This window comes from Rhinoderma darwinii, chromosome 9, assembly GCF_050947455.1.
Source record: "Rhinoderma darwinii isolate aRhiDar2 chromosome 9, aRhiDar2.hap1, whole genome shotgun sequence".
NCBI lineage: Eukaryota > Metazoa > Chordata > Amphibia > Anura > Rhinodermatidae > Rhinoderma > Rhinoderma darwinii.
This window is the reverse complement of record NC_134695.1, coordinates 19,562,044-19,583,876: the sequence shown is the minus strand read 5'-3', so window position 1 is coordinate 19,583,876 and position 21,833 is coordinate 19,562,044. Positions and strand designations below refer to the sequence as shown.

At 42.7% G+C, this 21,833-nt stretch overlaps 1 protein-coding gene across 4 annotated transcripts in view; it reads right to left on the bottom strand.

Annotated features, from left to right (window-relative positions):
* LOC142660280 (sperm-specific sodium:proton exchanger-like) overlaps window positions 1–21,833 on the bottom strand; it is a 216,709-nt gene that overhangs the window by 78,634 nt on the left and 116,242 nt on the right. For all 4 annotated transcript variants that reach the window (XM_075836867.1, XM_075836868.1, XM_075836871.1 and 1 more), the window contains exons 14-18: window positions 21,336–21,484; window positions 20,999–21,124; window positions 16,653–16,751; window positions 16,274–16,453; window positions 9,150–9,287 (exon numbers count right to left, since the gene is read on the bottom strand). In XM_075836867.1, the coding sequence (XP_075692982.1) occupies window positions 9,150–9,287; window positions 16,274–16,453; window positions 16,653–16,751; window positions 20,999–21,124; window positions 21,336–21,484 (692 nt within the window). The remainder of the gene's footprint in view (window positions 1–9,149; window positions 9,288–16,273; window positions 16,454–16,652; window positions 16,752–20,998; window positions 21,125–21,335; window positions 21,485–21,833) is intronic.

Genomic DNA, 21,833 nt, shown 5'->3' with positions numbered 1-21,833 from the left:
GCAGGTCCTGCGTGACAACAGGTCCTGACACGCAGGATCCACCTGTAATCTATCACATCTGTTATGAGCTTAGATGTGATGGATAACAGGTAGATCCTGCGTGTCAGAGACATGCAGGACCCGCTTTCAATGAACCTGTTTGTCCCGGGACCTGACGTGAACAGAATTTAGTGAACGATACAGCTGCTCTGTATAGAGAACACAGAGCAGCTGTATCTCAAAAAGTAAAACAATTTTTTTAAAAAACTAATTATAAAGTTGCACCAACCACACTGATTGACTTTTTTTTTTTTTTTTTATAAAGGTAAGGTTTACATAGCCTTTAAGTTCTTGAAGCTTCAACTTTCCCAACGGATTGGCTGTCCATTACATTACAGCCAATTGATTTTGATGGCCACCATGCAATGCTTTATTTCTCCTGTGGTAGAATAGTAGAGGAATTGAACCCTTGCTGCCAGATCCTGCAGCAGATTACAAATGATATAGAAAAATAATTATTATAGCTTTTGCTAATAATCAATTGCCAATATTATATGCTTATGCTACATATATGTATACTTTGGCTCTGACATGTATTTTATGCAGTCTTGCTAGCTAAGGTTTGTTCTTAAACAGTATTCTCTGAATATTAGACTGCTGGCCTCCTCACCAGGCCTTCAATGCTGTTCTGAGATAAGACTTAGATAAGTTTACTGTAGACAGACATGGTATTCTAGAAAACATAAAGCTTGTAAATAAAATAATGTGTTATTAGTATGCATTTTGTGTGGCCAATAATAAAAGGTGATTCCTGAACTCCTTCTTGCCGCAGCCTTTTTTCTGATTTTCACTTAAATTTTTCCATCCCCACCTTCCAAAAGCCGTAGATTTAACATTTTTCTGTCAATATAGCCGTATGAAGACTTGTTTTTTTGCGGGACGAGTTGTAGATTTTCATGGCACCATTTTTTGTACCATAAAATGTAGTGGGAAACTGGAAAACAATTATTTGTGGGCTGGAATAGGAAAAAAACAGCGATTCCTCAATTTTTTTGGGGGGTTTCGCTTTTACAGCATTCATCATGTTGAGGACCCTTACTTCTTAAATAAACCTTTTGTTTAATTTCACCATGAGACAAGAGGGTTTGTTCAAGATTTCCCTATCACAACTAATTGCTGGGGGTCTCAGCAGTGGACACCCTGTAATCATCTTATTTTTGGGAGAATCCTTCCAACAAAAGGGATTGTTCAAAGCGGAAAATCACATTAAGGCCTTATTCACATGAACGTGTATTACGTCCGTGCCATGCACATGAAAATCACGCGCGTCGCACGGATCTATGTTAGTGAATGGGGCCGTTCAGACAGTCCGTCATTTTCATGCAGCGTATGTGCGCTGCGTAAAACTCACGACATATCCTATACTTGGCCGTTTTTCGCGCATCACGCAACCATTGAAGTCAATGGGTGCGTGAAGCACTTCCGTGTGCCGTGCGTGATTTTTGCTACAGTAGTTAAATAAATGAATGAAACAAGAACAGCACCTCCTGCTTTTATGTTTGTAAACATAAAAACAGAGTGTCATCACGCTGCCATATGCGCGGAAATCACGCAGGCACGCACCACGTACTGATGCCACACTGAACGTTTGCGCGCGCAAAATGCAGCATTTTTTTTGCGTGCGCAAAACGGACACATAAGGCCTAAGAACAATGCGAGCAGTAAGAAAGCACCAGGATTGTGCAAAGAAAACGTTAACACTGAAATATTATAAAAGTAAAAAGGAGCGCCGATCAACGAGACAGCTCGTTGATCAGCGCTCATTTGCTCATTTAAGAAGTAGCTATGATCATGATCAGTAATGTATGTGGACGAGGAATCTTTACTTAGATCGTTCATCCCCATACATTTCTTTTTTTTCCAAACTCTTTATTTGGTAAACAAGACATAACAAATCAGTAGACATTCCCACATATCGGGAGCATATATCGCTACGTAGAGCTTTGATAACATTCTCAAAAGAAAACATAGTGATAAAGGTTCATTTCTATACAGATGTTGCGAGAATATCTAATCTTATCTAAAACATTGTTATATCAATACTGTAAATGATATTTATGAGTACAGTGTAACAATAAAACACTAACAACAAGTAAACCAAAATCTACCAAACATGGTGCAGCTATCCATATTAAAGAGTCTATTTCTGTCCTAACCTGATGTGTCCTCCAAACTAAAAGAGGGCTCTAAGCGATTTCTATGAGGTCCAACTGATCCACTGGGCTTCACATTGTGGTAATCTGTTTTCCAGAATACTAATTAATTTCTCAAATTGGTGTATTTCCTTAATTTTGTTCAGCGTCCTTGGGAATGGGATAGATAGTGATTTCCAGCTAATGGCTACCGTCCATTTGGCTGCTGATAAAATATGCGAGATTAATTTTCTATTTATTTTGGGTACATCAGGAATTTCTGCATTCAGTATCGCTGACCAAGGTGTTAATTTGATTTGTAACTGTAATTTAGAATTGATAAGGCGCTCAATTCGTTTCCAATGAGCCTGTACTACTGGACAGAACCACCAGATATGAGCCATAGTGCCCCTCTCCCCACAGTTTCTGAAACAAGCATCCGAACTACCTGGAAACAATTTTGCTAATTTGTCCGGAGTAAGATACCACCTCGTTAGAATTTTATACAATGTTTCTTTAATATTATTCGATTGAGATACTTTAGCTGTGTTATCATATATTTGTTGCCACGAGGTCGAATCTGGTATATTTCCCAGCTCACGTTCCCAAGCCATCATATATGAAGTAGGACCATTATACGTTTCACTTCTGAATTGGGAGTACAAAACTGAAATCAGCCCTTTCCCCCTTGGGGAGTCTCGACAGTTAGCCTCGTAGAAGGTTACACTAGTGTCGCTTGGTAAAAAGACAGATCCCAAGAGAAGATGGTGTATTTGTAGATATCTAAAATATTCCCTGAGCGGGATTTGAGAATCCTGACGTAGGGCCTCAAAAGAAAGGGATTTACCATCTTTGCACAAATTAAGTAATGAAGTGAAGCCTAATGAGGTCCACCACTGGAAGGCCTCCGGGTGTAATCCCGGCGGAAAGTCAGGATTAAGCAATAATGGTTGTAATGCGGATGGATTAGACATAAGTTTAAACTTTTCCCGACATATAAACCAAAGTGTGAGGGAGTGTTTGATAATGCTATTTTCGATGCCAGAAATGTGAGATCTTAAAACCGGAGACCACATCAGTGCCTTTAGTGAGGATGGAGATGTAGTAAGGGATTCAAACAGAACCCATCTTACGGTGCTGGGGTCACAGTTCCATGCTGCGATCTGTGCGATTTGTGCCGCATAGTAATATAATTTCAGGTCCGGAAGACTAAGTCCCCCACTAACCGTGGAGCGATGTAAGGTGGACTTACCCACTCTTGATCCTTTATTCGCCCAAATGAATTTATTTATTATCCGCTGTATATGTGAGATGGCATAAAGCGGAACCCTAACGGGAAGGGCCCTAAATAAATACAGCAGCTTGGGTAGAATGGTCATTCGAACTGCAGCGAGTCTGCCCAACCAAGATATATGGTACCTAGACCACTCCTCTAATAATTTCCTGATAGATGCAAATTTTTTAGGGTAGTTACTTAAGTATAAAGTAGTTGGATCTCTAACTAGAGCTATTCCTAAGTATGTCATGTGGGAGTGTTTCCACTGAAATCCAAAGTTAAGTTTTAACAGGTCCACCTGTTCCATCGACATTTGTATCTGCATTGCTATGGATTTAAGCGGATTTACTATTAACCCTGAGTAAGCCCTAAAGCAGGTAAGAGTATTCATGAGATTTGGTAAAGAAACCATTGGCGTTGTAATGAATAAAAGCATATCATCTGCATAAATGCTAAATTTAAACTCATGAGATTGCTCCCTGTATCCCTTAATGTCTGGATTTAGACGAATATGCTGTGCAAGAGGCTCCATGGCGAGAGCGAACAAGAGAGGAGACAACGGGCATCCCTGTCGTGTCCCTTTTTGTATCTGAAAATAAGGAGAGTATTGACCTAGGAATTTTACTCTAGCTTGTGGAGAGTGATATACCGCCCTGATAGCGTCTAGGTACGGACCCCTAATGCCAAATTGTGTAAGTGTGCTATATAAGTAGTTCCAGTCCACTGAATCAAATGCTTTCTGGATATCTAAGCTCAAAATTAGTAATTGCCGTTTGTGCGTAGTAGCATGAAGAATAATATTGTGAGCCAATCGAATATTGTCCGTTGCTTGTCGTGATGGTATGAAGCCCGTTTGATCAGGAGAAATTAGGCAGGTCATATATGGTGCAAGTCTATTTGAAAGTATTTTAGTAAATATCTTGTAGTCTACATTAAGTACTGATATTGGACGTAAATTTGCACAGTGGGTTTCATCTTTTCCAGGTTTTGGAATGAGTGAAATATTAGCCTGTGAAAATTCAGGAGGGGGTACATCCCCTGCCAGAAGTGTGTTGAAATATGTGGTTAGATGCGGTGTTAATGTCTGTGAAAATGTTTTGTAATAGAAAGCGGAGTAACCATCAGGGCCTGGACACTTGGAAGATGTGAGGTTTTTTATGCTTTCAGTGACCTCTTCTGCTGTGATCGGGGAATTAAGTTGTAATCTTGCCTCATCTGTCAGAGATGGAAGCGGGTGTGTTGAAAGCCATTCAGATAAATCTGTGGAGTTCAAGGATTGGGGTTTGCTATACAAAGCACTACAGAATGTACTCATGGTGTCTAATATATCAAGCGGATTGGTTGTTAGTGTTCCCGTGTTGTTATGCATGTGGTAAATTTGTTTACCTCTAATGTGGGAGTTTAGTTTTCTGGAGAACATTGAGGTAGCTCGATTGGAATATGCATACAATTTTGCCTTGCCCCATCGAAGTGCTTTCTCAGCCTTGCTCTCCTCCAATGCTCTAAGAGAGCAGCGAGTTTCCTCTATCTGAGCTTTAATCATAGTATTTGGTTTATTAATATACTGACGCTCTAGTCTTGTAAGGGTCGATAGCAATTTATTAAGAAGTTGCAATCTATCTCTTTTCAATTTTGATCCTTTTGCCATTAGTACACCTCTCAACACTGCTTTATGTGGCAGCCATATTTGAGCAGAAGAAGTATTTGGTAGGGAATTCATGGCAAAATACTCTTGTAAAGCGCTGGATATGGATGTGACTATTTCTGGATGAGAAAGTAGGGAATCATTCAGCCTCCATGATGGCGGACGTGTGACGTTGCCAATGCAAACTTGGAGTGAGTGGATATTGTGGTCTGACCAAGCACATTGGGTGTATACAGTATTATGTGGTCTAACAGATAGCTGGGAGGAAGTTAGGATGTAGTCAATCCGAGAATAACTGTCATGTACTGCGGAGTAGAACGAGAATTCCTTATCTAGGGGATGATCTTGTCTCCACAGATCTACGAGAGATAATTGTTTCATCCTATACATAAATGATTTCGGTGCTGACTGTGCATTAGCTTGGGGACGGCTTATATCCCATTGGGCATTCATCACTATGTTGAAATCCCCCCCTAGGATAATGTAGGAGTCGGAGAATTTCTCCAGCTGTTTAAAGAATTTAGTAAAGAAGGAGGTTGCTGAATGGTTAGGTGCATAAATCGTTGCAAAGGTAATGCGTTGTCCCGCTAGTTGTCCTGTAAGGATAATGTACCTACCATCTGGGTCTATTATGGAGTCAGTTACTGTAAATGGAAGTGTATTTCTGAAGAAAATGGCTACTCCTTTTTTCCTTGTGTCCGAGGTGGATAAGTAAACTCTCTGGAACATCTTATCAAAGTATTTTGGGTAACTAGTATGAGTAAAATGTGTTTCCTGTAACATTATAACATCGCCATGGAGCCTCTTGTAATTATTAAAGGCCATTCGTCTCTTCGTTGGGTTATTAAAACCTTTTACATTATGTGTAATAACAGTATATGCCATAGAAATTCGATAGAGTTACATTATTTAGATAAGCAGACAGTACTTTTGTATGTACAATATAGCTGCAGCCAACGCAAATAACATCTTTTACAGTTAACGTCAACATAAAAAAACAAAAGTGGAGTGCGGCTAAGTGCCCTCCACGTGACCCCATTCGGGTCTCTTTCTCTTTCTCAACTTGCTGAACAAAACCCGCGCTCGATAAAACCGGCTCTGAGCAAGTTCAGCAAATCTAGCACAGGGGCGTCACCAGAGTTTTGGCTGACCCACCGCAATATCAAGCGGATTATGCAATGTTAGACAAATAAAAATGTAGAATTAGCTTAAGTACAATATTTACCAGCAAGGCAGTCTATTGCCCTATATTCATCCAGGGTCCTCCCCCTCCCAGCCGGGAGGAAAAGGTCCCATGGAGAAGGGGAAAAATAAACAATACAAAAAAAATATAAAAAAATAAAAAATAAAAAAATGTCCATAGCGACCATACAGATTATTACATCAGGTATACGTTACAAATATATTTCGCCACCCTCCGTCTCAGGTCACAGTCGGTGTTCTTGATCTCAGTGAAACTGGTCCTGCAGGAGGAGTCATATGCAGTTGTCAGCGACGTGCTGTTGTCCAAATGGGTTCCAACGGGAGGCTTTGATGAGGACGATTAGCTGATTCTGGAGTAGGAGTCCCTTCTCTGAGGCCTAGTCGAGTGATCAGTCTCCATCCCATATCCAGTGCTGAGATAGTATGCGGAGCACCCTTGTATTGAAAGGTCAACCGGAATGGAAATCCCCATCTGTATCTGATTCCAGCCACTCTCAGAATGTCCGTAAGAGGTTTCAGTTATCTCCGTTTTTCCAAAGTAACTGGAGAGATATCCGCAAAAATCTGTAGCGGTTCTTGTTTGAAGGAGAGTGGAGTTTTTTCTCTTGCCGCTTTAAGGACCTCTTCCTTCACTGTAAAGTAGTGAAGTCGCAGAACTATGTCCCTTGGTCTTTCTCCAACCACCGGCCTGGGTCGCAGCGCCCGATGTATACGGTCCATCTGGAATTGATTCGTCGGGACATTCGGTAGTAGGTATGTAAAGAGTTGTATCGCATAGTCCCTGAGATCCTCCACCATTTCTGAGACTCCTCTTAAGCGCAGGTTATTCCGTCTAGATCTGTTTTCTAAGTCTTCCAGATGAAGATGTATCGATTCCTGAGAGGATTTCATGAGATCAATTTCGGTTTTGAGTTCGCTGTGCGCTTTAACCAACTCGTCATGTTTTGTTTCCAGAAGATCTGTGCGAGTGCCAATTGATGTTATTTCCATGGTAAGATCATGCGTCGCTCTTTGTAATTCGGTATGAAAAGAGGTCTTCAATTTCTGGTACAGTGCGTCTATACACGTTGTTAGGTCCTCTTTCGTAAGATGATCCTCCCTGGCCATTTCAGGCGCTATTGAAGGTGGAGTGCTTTTTGGAGATCTCTGTGGTAAGGGGACTGAGTCACCCGCCATTGAGGCCTGTGATGCTGACATATCCGAATCCGTATCCTGAAATATGGAAGGTAACGAATTTCTGCGAAATATATCTGGGATGGAAGATCGAATTGAAGCCGCCTTAGAAGACTTGCCCCGCCTCGGCATTGGATCGTATTCAAGAGACCTTATAATCAGATAGGTTGTATGCAGCTTATGTAGGTCCGTGGTAGACAGTTATGCGGTGAGTCAGATCATTGTAGTAAGATTAAGGCATCACATAGAGCTTTTCAGGTGAAATAGTGCAGCACTGTGGCCACTTCTGTAGTGGTTTAATAAAATGTATTAGTTTAACAGAGTATGGAACTCCTGCCTTGTATTGCTATAATGTGCTCCGCTGCGGAATGGTCTGCAGGTGGATGCTCTCACTAATCCAGGCCCCAGTCTCTCAGACAGTGGTAGGCCGCAGCTGGGATTGTGGCTGAGAGAGTCTCTAATGTCCCTTGACCATAGGAGAGGGTCCAGTTGTGCCCTGGGTAGTTGGGCAATGAAGTAGGGGAGATTTGGGAAGCCCACCTGGTTTCCTTTGTCTGCTGTGGCCAGGTCCGGACTTCCGAGTTCCGTCCGGGTCAAAATTTAGTCCCCGGCTCCGGCCGCGTGTGTAGGCCCCGATGTCAAATACCTCCGTTTTTGGCCCAAAAGCCTGGATTTTGCTCGTAATCGTCTAGGGGGATCCAGTTATACTGTGGGGTTTCACCCCGAAGCTCGTCCAGAGGAGGATGCCTGCTACTTTTCGCCGGGATTCTGGAGCACCATGTAAGTGCGTCTGTTCAGCCTTGCCGTCGTAGCCACGCCCCCCATCCCCATACATTTCTATCATGTCGGCAGCAAATCTTCGTGTTTATACAGGGAGATCTACTGCTGACAACGATAATATTCAAAGCTGCATAAACTAGCAGATCAACCGATCAACAGATCAACCAATGTTTACAGAACAATAATTGGGAACAAGCGTTCATATGAACGCTTGTTGGCCCGATCATTGGCATATGTAAATGGGCCTTAAGACTTTGTTCACAATCTGATGACTTTTTTCTTTTAACACGTTTGACACTTTTCTTCACTGACTTCAAAGGTAAAAAAAAAGGATCATAGGATTTCCATTTTTCCAGAGTAGAATATTTTTTTCTATAGTTCATGTAAATGTTTTTCTCTGTAAACAAGGGCTCTGAAGAATGTTGAAAAATGTTTAGTGTAAACAGAGCCTAACACCAGCAGAGTGGGGGAAGGGTAGAGGCTGCCATTATGAACAGTGAGCTACCTGGACAATTTAGCCTTGGAGATGGACTGAATATCTACTCTCAAAACCTGCCATTTTTTGAAGACACTTCATTTAAACAGTGGTCCGTAAAGAAGTCAGCACTAGGCCTCATTCAGCCAGCCGTAATGAGGCCACATTTGAACGTCTGTATTATGGCCACATGTCCAGGCCCAACCTTGGGCCTAATGACCCGAACTAACAACATCACAGGTGGGTATCACCTTACAGCTTAATTATTAGACATTGCCCATATAATATATACATGTATTTTCTTAAAACTGTATACACGCCTGTCGTTGTTAGAAAGGCTAAGTCAACCAATTCCTCCTATAGATTAGAAGAACAATTTGGAGAAATGTGTCCCGATTATAGAGGCCTATAAAAGTTTAGACTTACTTTGTAAGAGATGTTCTCTTTGAATGTCCTGATAGCAGTTTGTATTGCCACTGACAGCCATATTTTATATTCTACTGAGGGATCTTCCAAGAAGCAATCAAAGGCTTCAAATAAATCATTTAACAATATAAAACAAGTCTGAGAAACAAAAATAAATGTAAAAAGACAAGAATTCAGAATATTACGATTGAATAGTTATTTACTAAACATGCATGTGTATTCAGACAAATAAATGTGTGAATGCTGGGGTCGATCCACTGGGAAAAAATCAATTACAAAACATAGTTACATAGTTGATAATGTTGAAAAAAGACACAGGTCCATCAAGTGCAACCTATAATCCTACCGTGTTATTCCAGAGGAAGGCAAAGCCCCCATGAGGTTGATGCCAATTGTCAAAAATTCCTCCCTGACTCCAAATATTGCAATCAGAATAAATCCCTGGATCAACGTCCCATCTCCAGAATCTTGTACTCATAACCTGTAATATTATATTTTTCAAGAAAGGCATCAAGGCCCTTCTTGAACTTGTTCAAACAATCAACCATCACAACATCCTGTGGCAGAGAGTTCTATCATCTCACTGCTCTCACAGTAAAGAATCCCCGTCTGTGATGATGGTGAAACCTTTTCTCCCCTAGACGTAGAGGATGCCCCCTTGTCCTTGAAACAGGCCTAGTTGTAAAAAAATCATTAGAAAGATCTCTGTACTGTCCAATTATATATTTGTACATTGTAATGAGATCGCCCATAAGCTGTCTTTTTTCTAAATTGAATAGCCCCAAGATTGATAACCTTTCTTGGTATTGTAATCCGCCCATTCCCTTAATTACCTTGGTCGCCCTTTTTTGTACCCGTTCCAGTTCAGCCATGTCCTTCTTATACACAAGCGCCCAAAATTGTACACAATATTTCATATGTGGCCTGGCTAGTGATTTGTATAGAGGCAAAACTATGTTCTTACCACGAGCATCTATGCCTGTTTTGATGCATTCCATGATTTTATTTGCCCTGGCAGCAGCTGCCTGGCATTGGTTGCTAAAGGTAAATGTTCTGTCCACCAATATCCCCAAATATTTTTCAGTTGTAGTTTTACAAAGTGTTTTACCATTTAATGCATAATTGTAAAATTTGTTTCCTCGGCCCAAGTGTATAACCTTACATTTATCAACATTAAACTTAATTTGCTATTTCTCTGCACAAACGTCCAGCTTCCCCAAATCCCTCTGTAATATTACATTATCCTCCTCTGTGTCGATTACTTTACAGAGCTTAGTATCCTCTGCGTATACTGAAATTATATTCTGTATCCCTCTACAAGGTCGTTAATAAACATAATAAAAAGAAGAGGGCCCAATACTGACCCCTGTGGAACCCCACTGGTAACTGTGACCCACTCTGAGGATGTACCATTAATAACCACCCTCTGTTTTCTATCACTGAGTCGGTTGTTAACCCAATTACACATATTTTCCCCCAGTCCCAGCATTTTAATTTTATATGCTAAACTTTTATGCGGCACAGTATCAAATGCCTTTGAAAAGTCTAGATACACCACAGCCACAGTCTTACCCAGGTCCAGTCTAGAACTCCTCCTTCTCATAGAAGCTAATCAGATTGGTTTGACAGGACCGATCCCTCATAAACCCATGCTGATGCTGCGTTAACAGTTTATTTGTATTAAGATACTCGAGAATAGCATCTTTTAGAAAACCCCCAAATATTTTACCCACAATGGAGGTCTATAGATTCCGGGCTCACTTTTTGATCCCTTTTTGAATATTGGCACCACATTTGCTATGCGCCAGTCCTGTGGAACATCATGGAGAGAGCTGAACATATGAGTGTCAGACCGTTTTCTAATGGCTTCTGACAAGCAAAGGGGGACATAAGGACCCCTGTTTTCATGATTGTGAAGGTGCTAGTGGTTGTACCCACCAACCAGACATTTATGGCATATCCTATGGATCATTTTAAAATTCACAAACTTTAATATTTACATTTATGATTTTTCTTAGAGGAATGGTGTTTCTCACATGATGCATCGATCTTCATGTATAAAGCTTTTCAGATGGTCTCTCTGCGATCAGGCATAAGCTTCCATTTACATATTCTTGTTCTATCACTGAAATAAGAGGGTGTTGCCTTGCTAATAACAGAGATTTGGTCCCTTTGGCTATTGCATGGGTCTGCACAGGGCAGACCTTAGGATAGATGGCGACACGTGCAAAATTTTCTTTCAGCGCCCCACCCCATCATAAATAAAATGTCCCAGAAAAAAGTATAATGCCCCCCATAATATAATGCCCTTTCTAGTTCCCCCACACAATGTAATTCCCTTTATAGTGCCCCCACACAGTATAATGTCCCCTTTACTGCCACCCACACAGTACAATATCCCGCAAGTACTACACACAGTAAATTGCCCGCTGTAGTGCCCCTACACAGTATAATGCCTCCTTAGTGACCCCCCCCAGTATGTCCCCCTCCCCTCCCCTGGGTGCCACACACAGCCCCCTTTTTAGAAAGTGCCCCCCTGTAGATTGTGCCATACACACCCCCTGTAGGTTCTGTCATATAGCCCCATGTACATTCTGCCATAGAGCTCCCCACCTCCCCATTGTAAACAGTACCCCCACCTCCCCTTTGTAGATAGTGCCAAACAGCCCCCCACCACCCCCTTGTAAACAGTAGCCCCCCACTTCCCCCTTGTAGATAGTGCCCCCAAACAAATAAAACCAAAAAATTGTAGTCACCCAGGTCCCGTTCCCGCGACGAACGTAGCTCCTCCACAACGCCGATGGGATCCTTGCGTAGGCACTGCGCCTGATAGGCCTGTAGATTAGTAAATGGCAGAGCAGGCAGATACCTCCCTGCTCTGTCATAGGATTATATGGTATCTGCGTCCTTGGGGCGCAGATACTATTGAATGCAGCGTCGCTACCGTTGTAGCAGACAGCGGCCGCTAGCAGTGCCCTCATGCCCGGTGGCGCCTCCAGCAGCCACTATGGCTGCTGCAGCGGTAGTTACGAAACTGAGCAGAGAAGGAGCACCTAGGTGGAAAGCCAGCTGTAGAGTTGCCGGGCCCGGGCATTTTACAAACACAAGTCGGGGAAGAGAGCCAGGGCAGCGCCCCCTTCCACCTGCTGGAGTGATGCGCCCTGTGTGATGGCACAGGTCGCACACCCCAAAGGTCGGCTCTGGGTCTGCATGCCTTAGAAGCTGACCCTAAGGCCCACGGGGGGTTCAATACCAATGGATTAAACATAAAGTTGTCTTATGTTTCATCCCATGGGACCACCGCTGGTCCAAGTTCCAACTACATCCTTAGGATGCAGATACAGTTGAATTGAATGATGGATCAAGAGTGACGGCTCCTTGCTCCAGCATTCACTCTGCCGTAAGCAGCTCGGCGCAGGCAGGAACGATGTTGTGACTTCATTGCGCCTTTCTGCGCTGAGTCACTCATAGCACAGACCGGAGGAGAAGGATCCTCCACCCGTCGTGGGAACAGGGGATAGGTAAGTAATTATGTTATTATTTTTTATTAGGAACAAATGGGGACATTATACTGGGAATGGGAGGGGGGGGTTGATATTGGCAGCTATGGGAGCATTTTACTTTATGGGGCTTCTAATGGGGGCCTTATACTGTATAGCGGGCATTATACTGTATGGGGGGCATTATATTGTGGGGACAGCTATGGGGACATTTTACTGTGGGGGCAGCTATGGAGGGCATTATACTGTGAGGGGGGCAGCTATGGGGAGCATTATACTATGGGGGCATTATACTGTGGGGAAGCTATGGGGAGCATTATATTGTATGGAGGCAGCTATGGGGAGCATTATATTGTATGGAGGCAGCTATGGGGAGCATTATATTGTATGGAGGCAGCTATGTGGAGCATTATATTGTATGGAGGTAGCTATGGGGAGCATTATACTGTGTGGGGGCATTATACCATGGAGGCAGCTATGGGGGCATTATACTGTGAGGGGGGCAGCTATTGGGAGCATTATACTGTGTGGGGGCATTATACAGTGGAGGCAGCTAGGGGGAGCATTATATTGTGGCGGCATCCATGGGGACTGTTGGGCAAGTCGACTGGTCAAAGGCGCGGGCAGGGGTCTGGTGGTGTTGGGTAGGGAGGACCAAGCTGAATTCTTGCACCAGGACCCATGAGCCTTTATCTACGCCCCTGCTGCTATTTGTTGTGGGTTTTACCTCCCCATTGAATTCAATGGGGAAAACCTGCAACAAATAAGCAGCGTTTACGCAAATACAATTGACACGCTGCGGAATAAAACTCTGCACCGCAGGTCCATTTCTGAGAGGTTTTTTCACAGCGTGTGGATGAGACTTGTTTTATCTCATCCACTTTGCTGCTACTGCGTTATGCTGCAGGTTTTCCGCAGCATAATACAGGTATTATAATACAGGTACATGCCGCATTTACGCAATGTGTGAACTGACTCTAATCCCCACTCCCGCCCTGTCCCGCCGATCCCTGGAAAAATGTTCTTGCATCAATCTGGTTCTCAGTGCAAAAACGTTTGGGGACCGCCGGTATAGAAGACAGTTCCACAGTCTGATATGTATCTTCGAAGGGTACAAAATCCCCCAGCCTATATGCAAGAAGGGAATTCCTTAGTCCAAATCGTGTGCTTTTTGGATTTTTCTTCAACTTGTAGTTCCACACAGGGATGCAGAAATGCTACGATCCAGATAAGCCCAGTCGAAAACCACACTATATCTCCAAAGAGGGAACAAGGAAACAAATAGTGCAACACTTTTTGGACTAGTTCACTTCACGCTTTTTATTCCATACAAAAAGGGAAAAGATTTAAAACATAGCATAATCAATAGCATACGCCAAACTCTATAACCCAACCCTGGATTTCGCCCTTCCGGCTTCCTCTGGGGCATGTAAGGTGTGTACTTTGACAAAGATTTAAAAAGCCGCCACAAACCAAAATTTGCATAATTAATACACACATAAAATATAAAAATCCACATAAAAATCACATACGAATATATATATTGCATAGTAAATATGATTACTTTAAAAACATCATCAAGAGAAAATATATAAAAATCAAAAATCTAAAAATATATTTGATTTGTATTATTATACTTATTTTCTCTTGATGTTTTTAGAGTAGTCATATTTACTATGCAATATATATATATATGTATGTGATTTTTATTTGTATTAATTATGCAAATTTTTATTTGTGGCGGCTATTTCAATCTTTGTCAAAGTACACGCCTTACATGCCTTCTTGCATATCGGCTGAGGGATTTTGTACCCTTCAAAGATACATATCAGACTGTGGAACTGTCTTCCATACGACCGTCAGAGCGGTAAAATAACTGCTATATTATATTTGTATTTGAGTGTTGAGGATTTCACCTGGTCTAATTTTGCCTGCTCTGGCCAAAATAACACATATTGAGTAAAGAGCCGGGGATTGTCTAATATTTGACCTAGTAAGAACAACTAGTGGCAGGCCTGGGGGCCTTTATTAGGCCTCCCTGGCTGCCATAGAAACCACCGACACCTTGTGAGCTTACTCAGGGTGCCGGTGGGGTGAGAGAGGGAGCTCCCTCCCTCTCTCCAAAAACACTCAGATACGGCGCTCGCTATTGAGCACCGCATCTGAGGGGTTAAACTGGCGAGATCAATACTGATATCGATCTCGCTCGTTCGAGCAGGGCTGCTCCGAGCCCTCAGCTACCTCCAGGAGCTTAGAGCAGGGAGATTTAACGGATCCTTGCTCTGTTTATTTATTCCGATGCAGCTCCGTGAAAAGGCGTATGCATCGGAATAAAGTCCATTAGTGGCTGCCGTGAAAAGGCGTATTGGCGGTCACTAACGGGTTAAGTATAAAGGATTAATGGGGTTTTCCGGTTTTATGCAAATAAAGCTTAATCACTGTATAAATGAAAAGTTCTTCAACTTTCTAATATACCCTGCATTTCAATCCTTCATCATTTTCAAGATGGTTGTTTGCTGCCAGTGAAATAGAACATTATTGTTTAGATTCAGCATCAACAAACCCATACATACCTAGTCCTACTCACAGCAGATAAGTCGATCCAGTCTAGGCAATGCTTTGTGAGCTAAAAACTTCTGCAGCTGCACAAATCTCTCTGGTAGTTTGCTACAATGTATCAGTCTAGAGTCCAGAGCATTGCCTAGACTGGATACAACTGAATCCATTTCTCAGCTGGGGGCAGGACTAGGTATGTACCAGTTTGCTGCCTCTGTAGAATGTACAGCTCTGGAAAGGAAAGAAAAAACAAAAGGATGTAATAAAGGGGATTCGGGCATATTGGCACAAAGTGCAATTTCTCAAAGGATGCCATGCTGGATAATGCCAGAGCCAAATATAGTGACAATAACTCTTAGGCCCCATGCACACGAACGTGATTTTGCGGCCGCAATTCCCCCGAAAATCCACTGGAGAATTTCTGCCCCATTCATTTCTATGGGGTCATGCACACGACCATAGTTTTTACGATCCGTGCACGGCGCGGGAGCCCGCACCGCAGAAAGAACGGACATGTCTTATTACGGCCGTCTTCTGCGGTCCGGGCTCATGGCTACGGTCGTGTGCATGAGGCCTAAGGGTATGTTCACACGCAGTGTTTTCAGACGTAATTCGGGCATTTTACGCCTCAAATTACGCCTGAAAAAACGCCCCTAATACGCCTACAAACATCTGGCCATTGCTTGCAATGGGTTTTACGGTGTTCTGTTCCCACGAGGTGTAATTTTACGCGTCACTGTCAAAATACGGCGCATAAAAAGACGCCCGCGAAAAAGAAGTGCATGTCACTTCTTGGGACGTTTTTGGAGCCGTTTTTCATTGACTCCATTGAAAAACAGCTCCAATAACGTCTGTAAAATATGCCGCAAAAAACGTGAGTTGCTACAAAAACGTCTGAAAATCAGGAGCTGTCTTCGCCTGAAAACAGCTCCGTATTTTCAGACGTATTTTGCTAGACAGTGTGAACATACCCTAACTCTAACTAGTTAAACTCCAGTTTGGAGTCTGTTTTTACTTATAGTTTCTCCTTTAGCCATAGAAACATGAATGTTGTAGATCTGCATTTACCTGGACGGCTGTCTCACATGTAATTGTGTATTCCATCTCCGTCTTTGTCAGACAGTTTACCTCTCCCAGGATTGCTCCACTGCTTCTGTAGTCTGTGTAAGGTACGTCTGGTGTTCTATTATCTATCCCTTGGTCTTTTTTCTCTATGCTGTGTCCATAGTTAGGACTGGATCCATGTAACTATATATGAAATGCATTCAACAAAATCAACTCTTTCACTTACTACAATAAGTTCATTATTCATTGGTGTAAATTGTGTGCTGTAAAAATATTTTGAGATTTTCTCATCATTATTTGAGCCTTCAAGTGCTGCTGTATGTTTGTGTTTGTTTGCTCTTGTATTGCAGTCACAGCAGATTAGCACTTGCATATTTATTACCTTTACCATCCCTGAAACCATCAGATGAAGTCCTCTTGGCATCTCGCCCTCCTTGCATATAATATCGAGGTAATCAAAAAAGAAAATCTTTGCTCTGCTCTAAATGCAAAATGTATAATGTAAGCAAACTGTAATAACATTTAATAGTACTATAAATCTCTCTAAAAATTTAGATCTCTACAACTGATTGCAAATAAAAAGAAATATACCAGACAATTCTAGGAGTTCCAGTGAGATCTGTAAATGTTCCTACCCATTCGGATCCATTTTGTTGTCCACATGGGGCTGTAATTGTATTGTAGTAGCGTTGGTGCATATGAACTCATTCAATTATGGCTTTGTTTACCTCTGCGACAGAGGCTCTATTAGGAGCCTCTGTTTCAGATTCTGTAGATTTTCTGAGACAAAATTGCGCAGCATGTTGCACTATTCTGTCCGGCAAAAAGATGGACGAAGACCCGACGCTACTCATTAAGCGTTTTACCAATTATATCTGGTCAGGGCCGCCATCAGGAATTTTTGGGCCCCATACAGCCAAGGAGTCTGGGCCCCCCTCCATTACCGAGGGTTGGGCAACAGAAAGTCGTGTGCTCACATTTGTATGTTATGCGCGATAACAGATTTTCCTACTGATGTAAATTACAGTGAACAAAACCATGGGTCAGACACATGACCGGTTAATGCCCTGGATTTTGTTCAATTCAGCCAAAACGTATCCCACTGTATGGCATACAGTGGGATACGTTGCCCGGGGGAATGGCCCTGGGGAAATTCCTGAAGTCACTGTCCATAAATGGACAGTGATGTTAGTAGCTTTCCCTTGGCTGGAGTCCCCGGGCAGAGCTTCTACTAGAGCTCTGCCTAGGGTCTCCTGCGCTGTTCCTGATGCCCATATTTGGATAGTCATGTCAGGAGCTTCCCCAGGCCCAAAGTCCAAGGGCAGAACGATTGCGATGCTCTGCCTGGGGACTCCAGCATTGGGAAGCTCCTGACATTACTGTCCATATAGTGTTGTCAGGAGCAGTACGTTTTTTTTGCGGGATCTCTCAGGATTGAATAGCAGAGTCTACTATGCTATTCCATCCTTCAAACAAAGGTAAACCCCTTTCACATAGTTTGTGCAGCGCTGCCTATTATATTCTGCACTCAGATGCACATGTATGGGCAGGTGAAAGGTTCTCTTTAAACACAATTTTATTTATATAAATGGAACTGATTTTCAGTTGTTTCAGGAATCTCTACAACAAAATCTGCTGCTTATGACTGCATGCTTAGGCTATGTTCACACGGAGTATTTTGGGGGAGGAATATCTGCCTCAAAATTCCGTTTGGAACTTTGAGGCAGATATTCCTCTCCCTGCACGCCGATTTTCGCGGCAATCATCGCGCCGTTTTTCGCCCGCGGCCATTGAGCGCCGCGGGCATAAAACAGCGAGATATACGCTTTCTCCTGCCTCCCATTGAAGTCAAGATAGGGCATGTCGCTTCTTTTTCCCGCGAGGCAGTTTTACTGCTCGCGGGAAAAAGACGCCGACGCCTCCCATTGAAATCAATGGGAGGCGTTCTCGGGCCGTTTCTGCCGAGTTTTGCGACGCGGTTTCCGCGTCAAAAAACTCGGCAAAATACCCTGTGTGAACATAGCCTTAGGCCGCCTGCACATGTTGCAGATATTGTTGGAAATGTTGCAAAAACATTTGCTGCAAAAACAACCCTATTCAGATGAATGTAACCAATTTCAGTTGCATAAATTTCTGAAACAAAATCTGCAGTGTGCGTAATGGGCCCTAGGGTATGTTTGAATAAACGCTGCAGAATTTTCGCAACTGAAATCTGAGCTGTGGAAACATACCCTTAGGACTTGTTCACAGTTCAGATTTGCATGTATTTTTTATACCAAAATCGGGAACGGAACTTAAACAGAAGAACTATATAAGGGCATGACCAGACGTGGCGGAATTGCTCTGGAATTCCGCTGCGGACAGTCCGTAGCGGAAATCCGCAGCGTACACGTTTCTCCATTGCCTTCCACAGCTTTGTTGTTGGGTTCGTTTACACGTTGCGGACAATTCCGCTGCGGACCATAGGCTGCAGTGCGGAATTTGGTGTCCGCAGCATACAATGGTTGTTGCGGACGTGTAGCGGACTTGTTGCGGACTCATTGCGGAATTTCTCCATTGACTTCAATGGAGAGTCAAAATTCCGCAATGAAGTCCGCAGATGTTATGTGTACTGCGGAGCGTATTGGTTTTACTAACATGACATTTCTTCATTCTGGCTGGACCTATGTATTTCCAGGTCTACAGCCAGACTGAGGAAGTCAATGGGGCTCCCGTAATTACGGGTGACTACGTGTGTGCACCCATAATTACTGATACTATACCTAGATGGAGGACACCAAACAGCTCCCTAGAAGATTCGTTGAAAATGGCCCTTCAATAGTAATGTATGGGCTCTGTAGGGAACCGGGCCACAGGCCCATAAATGAACATGGTGGTAACGGTGAACCCGCTAAATATGCAACAAAACCTATAAATTGGAGTCTGACACACGAAATATGAATAAAACAATGAAAGTTTATTAAGTCAATTAAAATAAACAAATATGTAAAAACATAGAGATGATAACCACATGGACAATGGACAACCAGAGCTAAAGTTATGCATGGCGGCCCTATGTAGATTGGCTGGAGCACAACTGTAATAGATAGAATAGATGATTGAAAAATAACGTGCAAGCAGCCTACTGTCTATCACTAAAGACCGCTAGATAATGCATGCAGTAATGATGGGTGCACTATATGATGTCTCTGTATAATACATCTGGGACAACAGCCCTTAAATGATACAGGTAAGTAACTGCACCTATATGCACATCATAATGCCAGTGCCTATAAGAATATATCGAGAATGTATCAATGTCTCTTACCAATTTTCAAGTGTCTGGCGTCCGCCCCGTCGCGCGTTTCGGCCCAGAAGCCAGACGAAGGCTATAGGGTTATAGGCACTGGCATTATGATGTGCATATAGGTGCAGTTACTTACCTGTATCATTTAAGGGCTGTTGTCCCAGATGTATTATACAGAGACATCATATAGTGCACCCATCATTACTGCATGCATTATCTAGCGGTCTTTAGTGATAGACAGTAGGCTGCTTGCACGTTATTTTTCAATCATCTATGCTATCTGTTACAGTTGTGCTCCAGCCGATCTACATAGGGCCGCCATGCATAACTTTAGCTCTGGTTGTCCATTGTCCATGTGGTTATCATCTCTATGTTTTTACACATTTGTTTATTTTAATTGACTTAATAAACTTTCATTGTTTTATTCATATTTCGTGTGTCAGACTCCAATTTATAGGTTTTGTTCCATAATTACGGATAACTACGTGTGTGCACCCGTAATTACGGGAGCGTTGTTAGGCGACATCAGTAAATAGTCACTGTCCAGGGTGCTGAAAGAGTTAAACGATCGGCAGTAACTGTTTCAGCACCCTGGTCAGTGACTTCCGATCACAATATACATCAACCTGTAAAAAAAATAGAAGTTCATACTTACCGAGAACTCCCTGCTTCTTCCTCCAGTCAGGCCTCCCAGGATGACGTTTCAGTCCAAGTGACGGCTGCAGCCAATCACAGGCCAATCACAGGCTGCAGCCGTCACATGGACTACCGCCTCATCCAGGGAGGTCGGGCTGGATGGCGAAAGAGGGACGCGTCACCAAGACAACGGCCGGGTAAGTATGAATTTCTTTTACTAGGGAAAGGGCTGTCCCTTCTCTCTATCCTGCAGTGATAGAGAGAAGTGAAACCCTCTTCCCCTCAATATGCAACGGCTAGTCCGCATCAATTTAATGCCCATTTTAGGCAAAGCCGCAACAGAATTTGCAACGCAGATTCTGTGCGGCATTGATGCCGACAGTGGCAGAAGAACTCCGCCACGTCTCGGCATGCCCTAAAGGAAGGCCTTATACGTCTGCTCCCCTGGATCCAAAATGATTGCAAAATCTGCTCTGTGTGAACAAAGCCTTAGGGTTTCAGCAAATATATCTTATTCATTATATAATGAAAATCCCTTGGAAGGAAATAATAACAATTTCCATGTCATAAATCTCAGCAAGCAGAGATCTTGAAAACCATTAGCAACATGAGCAATTGATACAAAAAGTATTTTGGAATATTGTATAACTTTTCATTATTGAAAAAAAATAACATTTGTGTACCTAAACTGGAATACCCCTTTAAATATAAAGCTTTGTCAGAGCACCTGAGAGGAATATGATTTGTTAATATAATTCATATCGACAAAACATTTTGCAAAGAGTTCACAGAATCCAAGCGTGTACCTTGATGAACTGGATTTGGATGTTTGAGTTTTCAAGCCAGGAAACACTCCGGAGAAGTTCCTCTGCTGTGGGTGGTAATATACTAGATGGTAAATGTGATACCTGTCTAGCCTTTAACTGAATGACCTGAAAAACATTGACATTTAATAAGTGATTTTATTAAACATATATCAATTGCACTTCACTTTAATAACGTAGGATTATGGGTAGCATGACAAAGATGACATCAATTACAGTATATAAAGTAACCATTCTGTAATGGTCAAAAAAGAGATAAAAGTTCTGTTTTATGTATTTTGAATTATGTATGTGTAATATAGCTTTAATAGGACATTACCTTTTCTAGTTTTGATCCTTCAAGGTTGTCTATGATCCCACCAGATATCAGGAAGCTTAGTGTTTCTCTGGCACTATTAAGAATAGTTCGGATTGCATGTTTCGTTTTTACTGCTGTTACTATATCTGGATGATCTCTTTGCAAAAATCCTAAAGAAATACCATTTAGGGATATAAATATGAATATTTCTACTAAGCACAGGCATTCTTCACAGACACTAGGCTACATTTAAATTTTTTACCGAAAAAAGTACACGTCTGATCAGGGGCATAGCTAGGGGGAGCAGGCGGGGCATGTGCCCCGGGAGCAACTAAGAGGGAAGGTGGGGGGGTGCCAGAAGCGCACTGTCCATGACGGCGGCGTGCTGCCTCTCTGAGGCAGCAGTGCCACTGAAACCAGCCACCGCCACCCCCTCCTGCACTGTGGGCAGGACTGTAGGTTACGTTCCGTGCCCGGCCATTCTGCGCCTTTCAACGACTCAAGCAGCGAGATTACCTC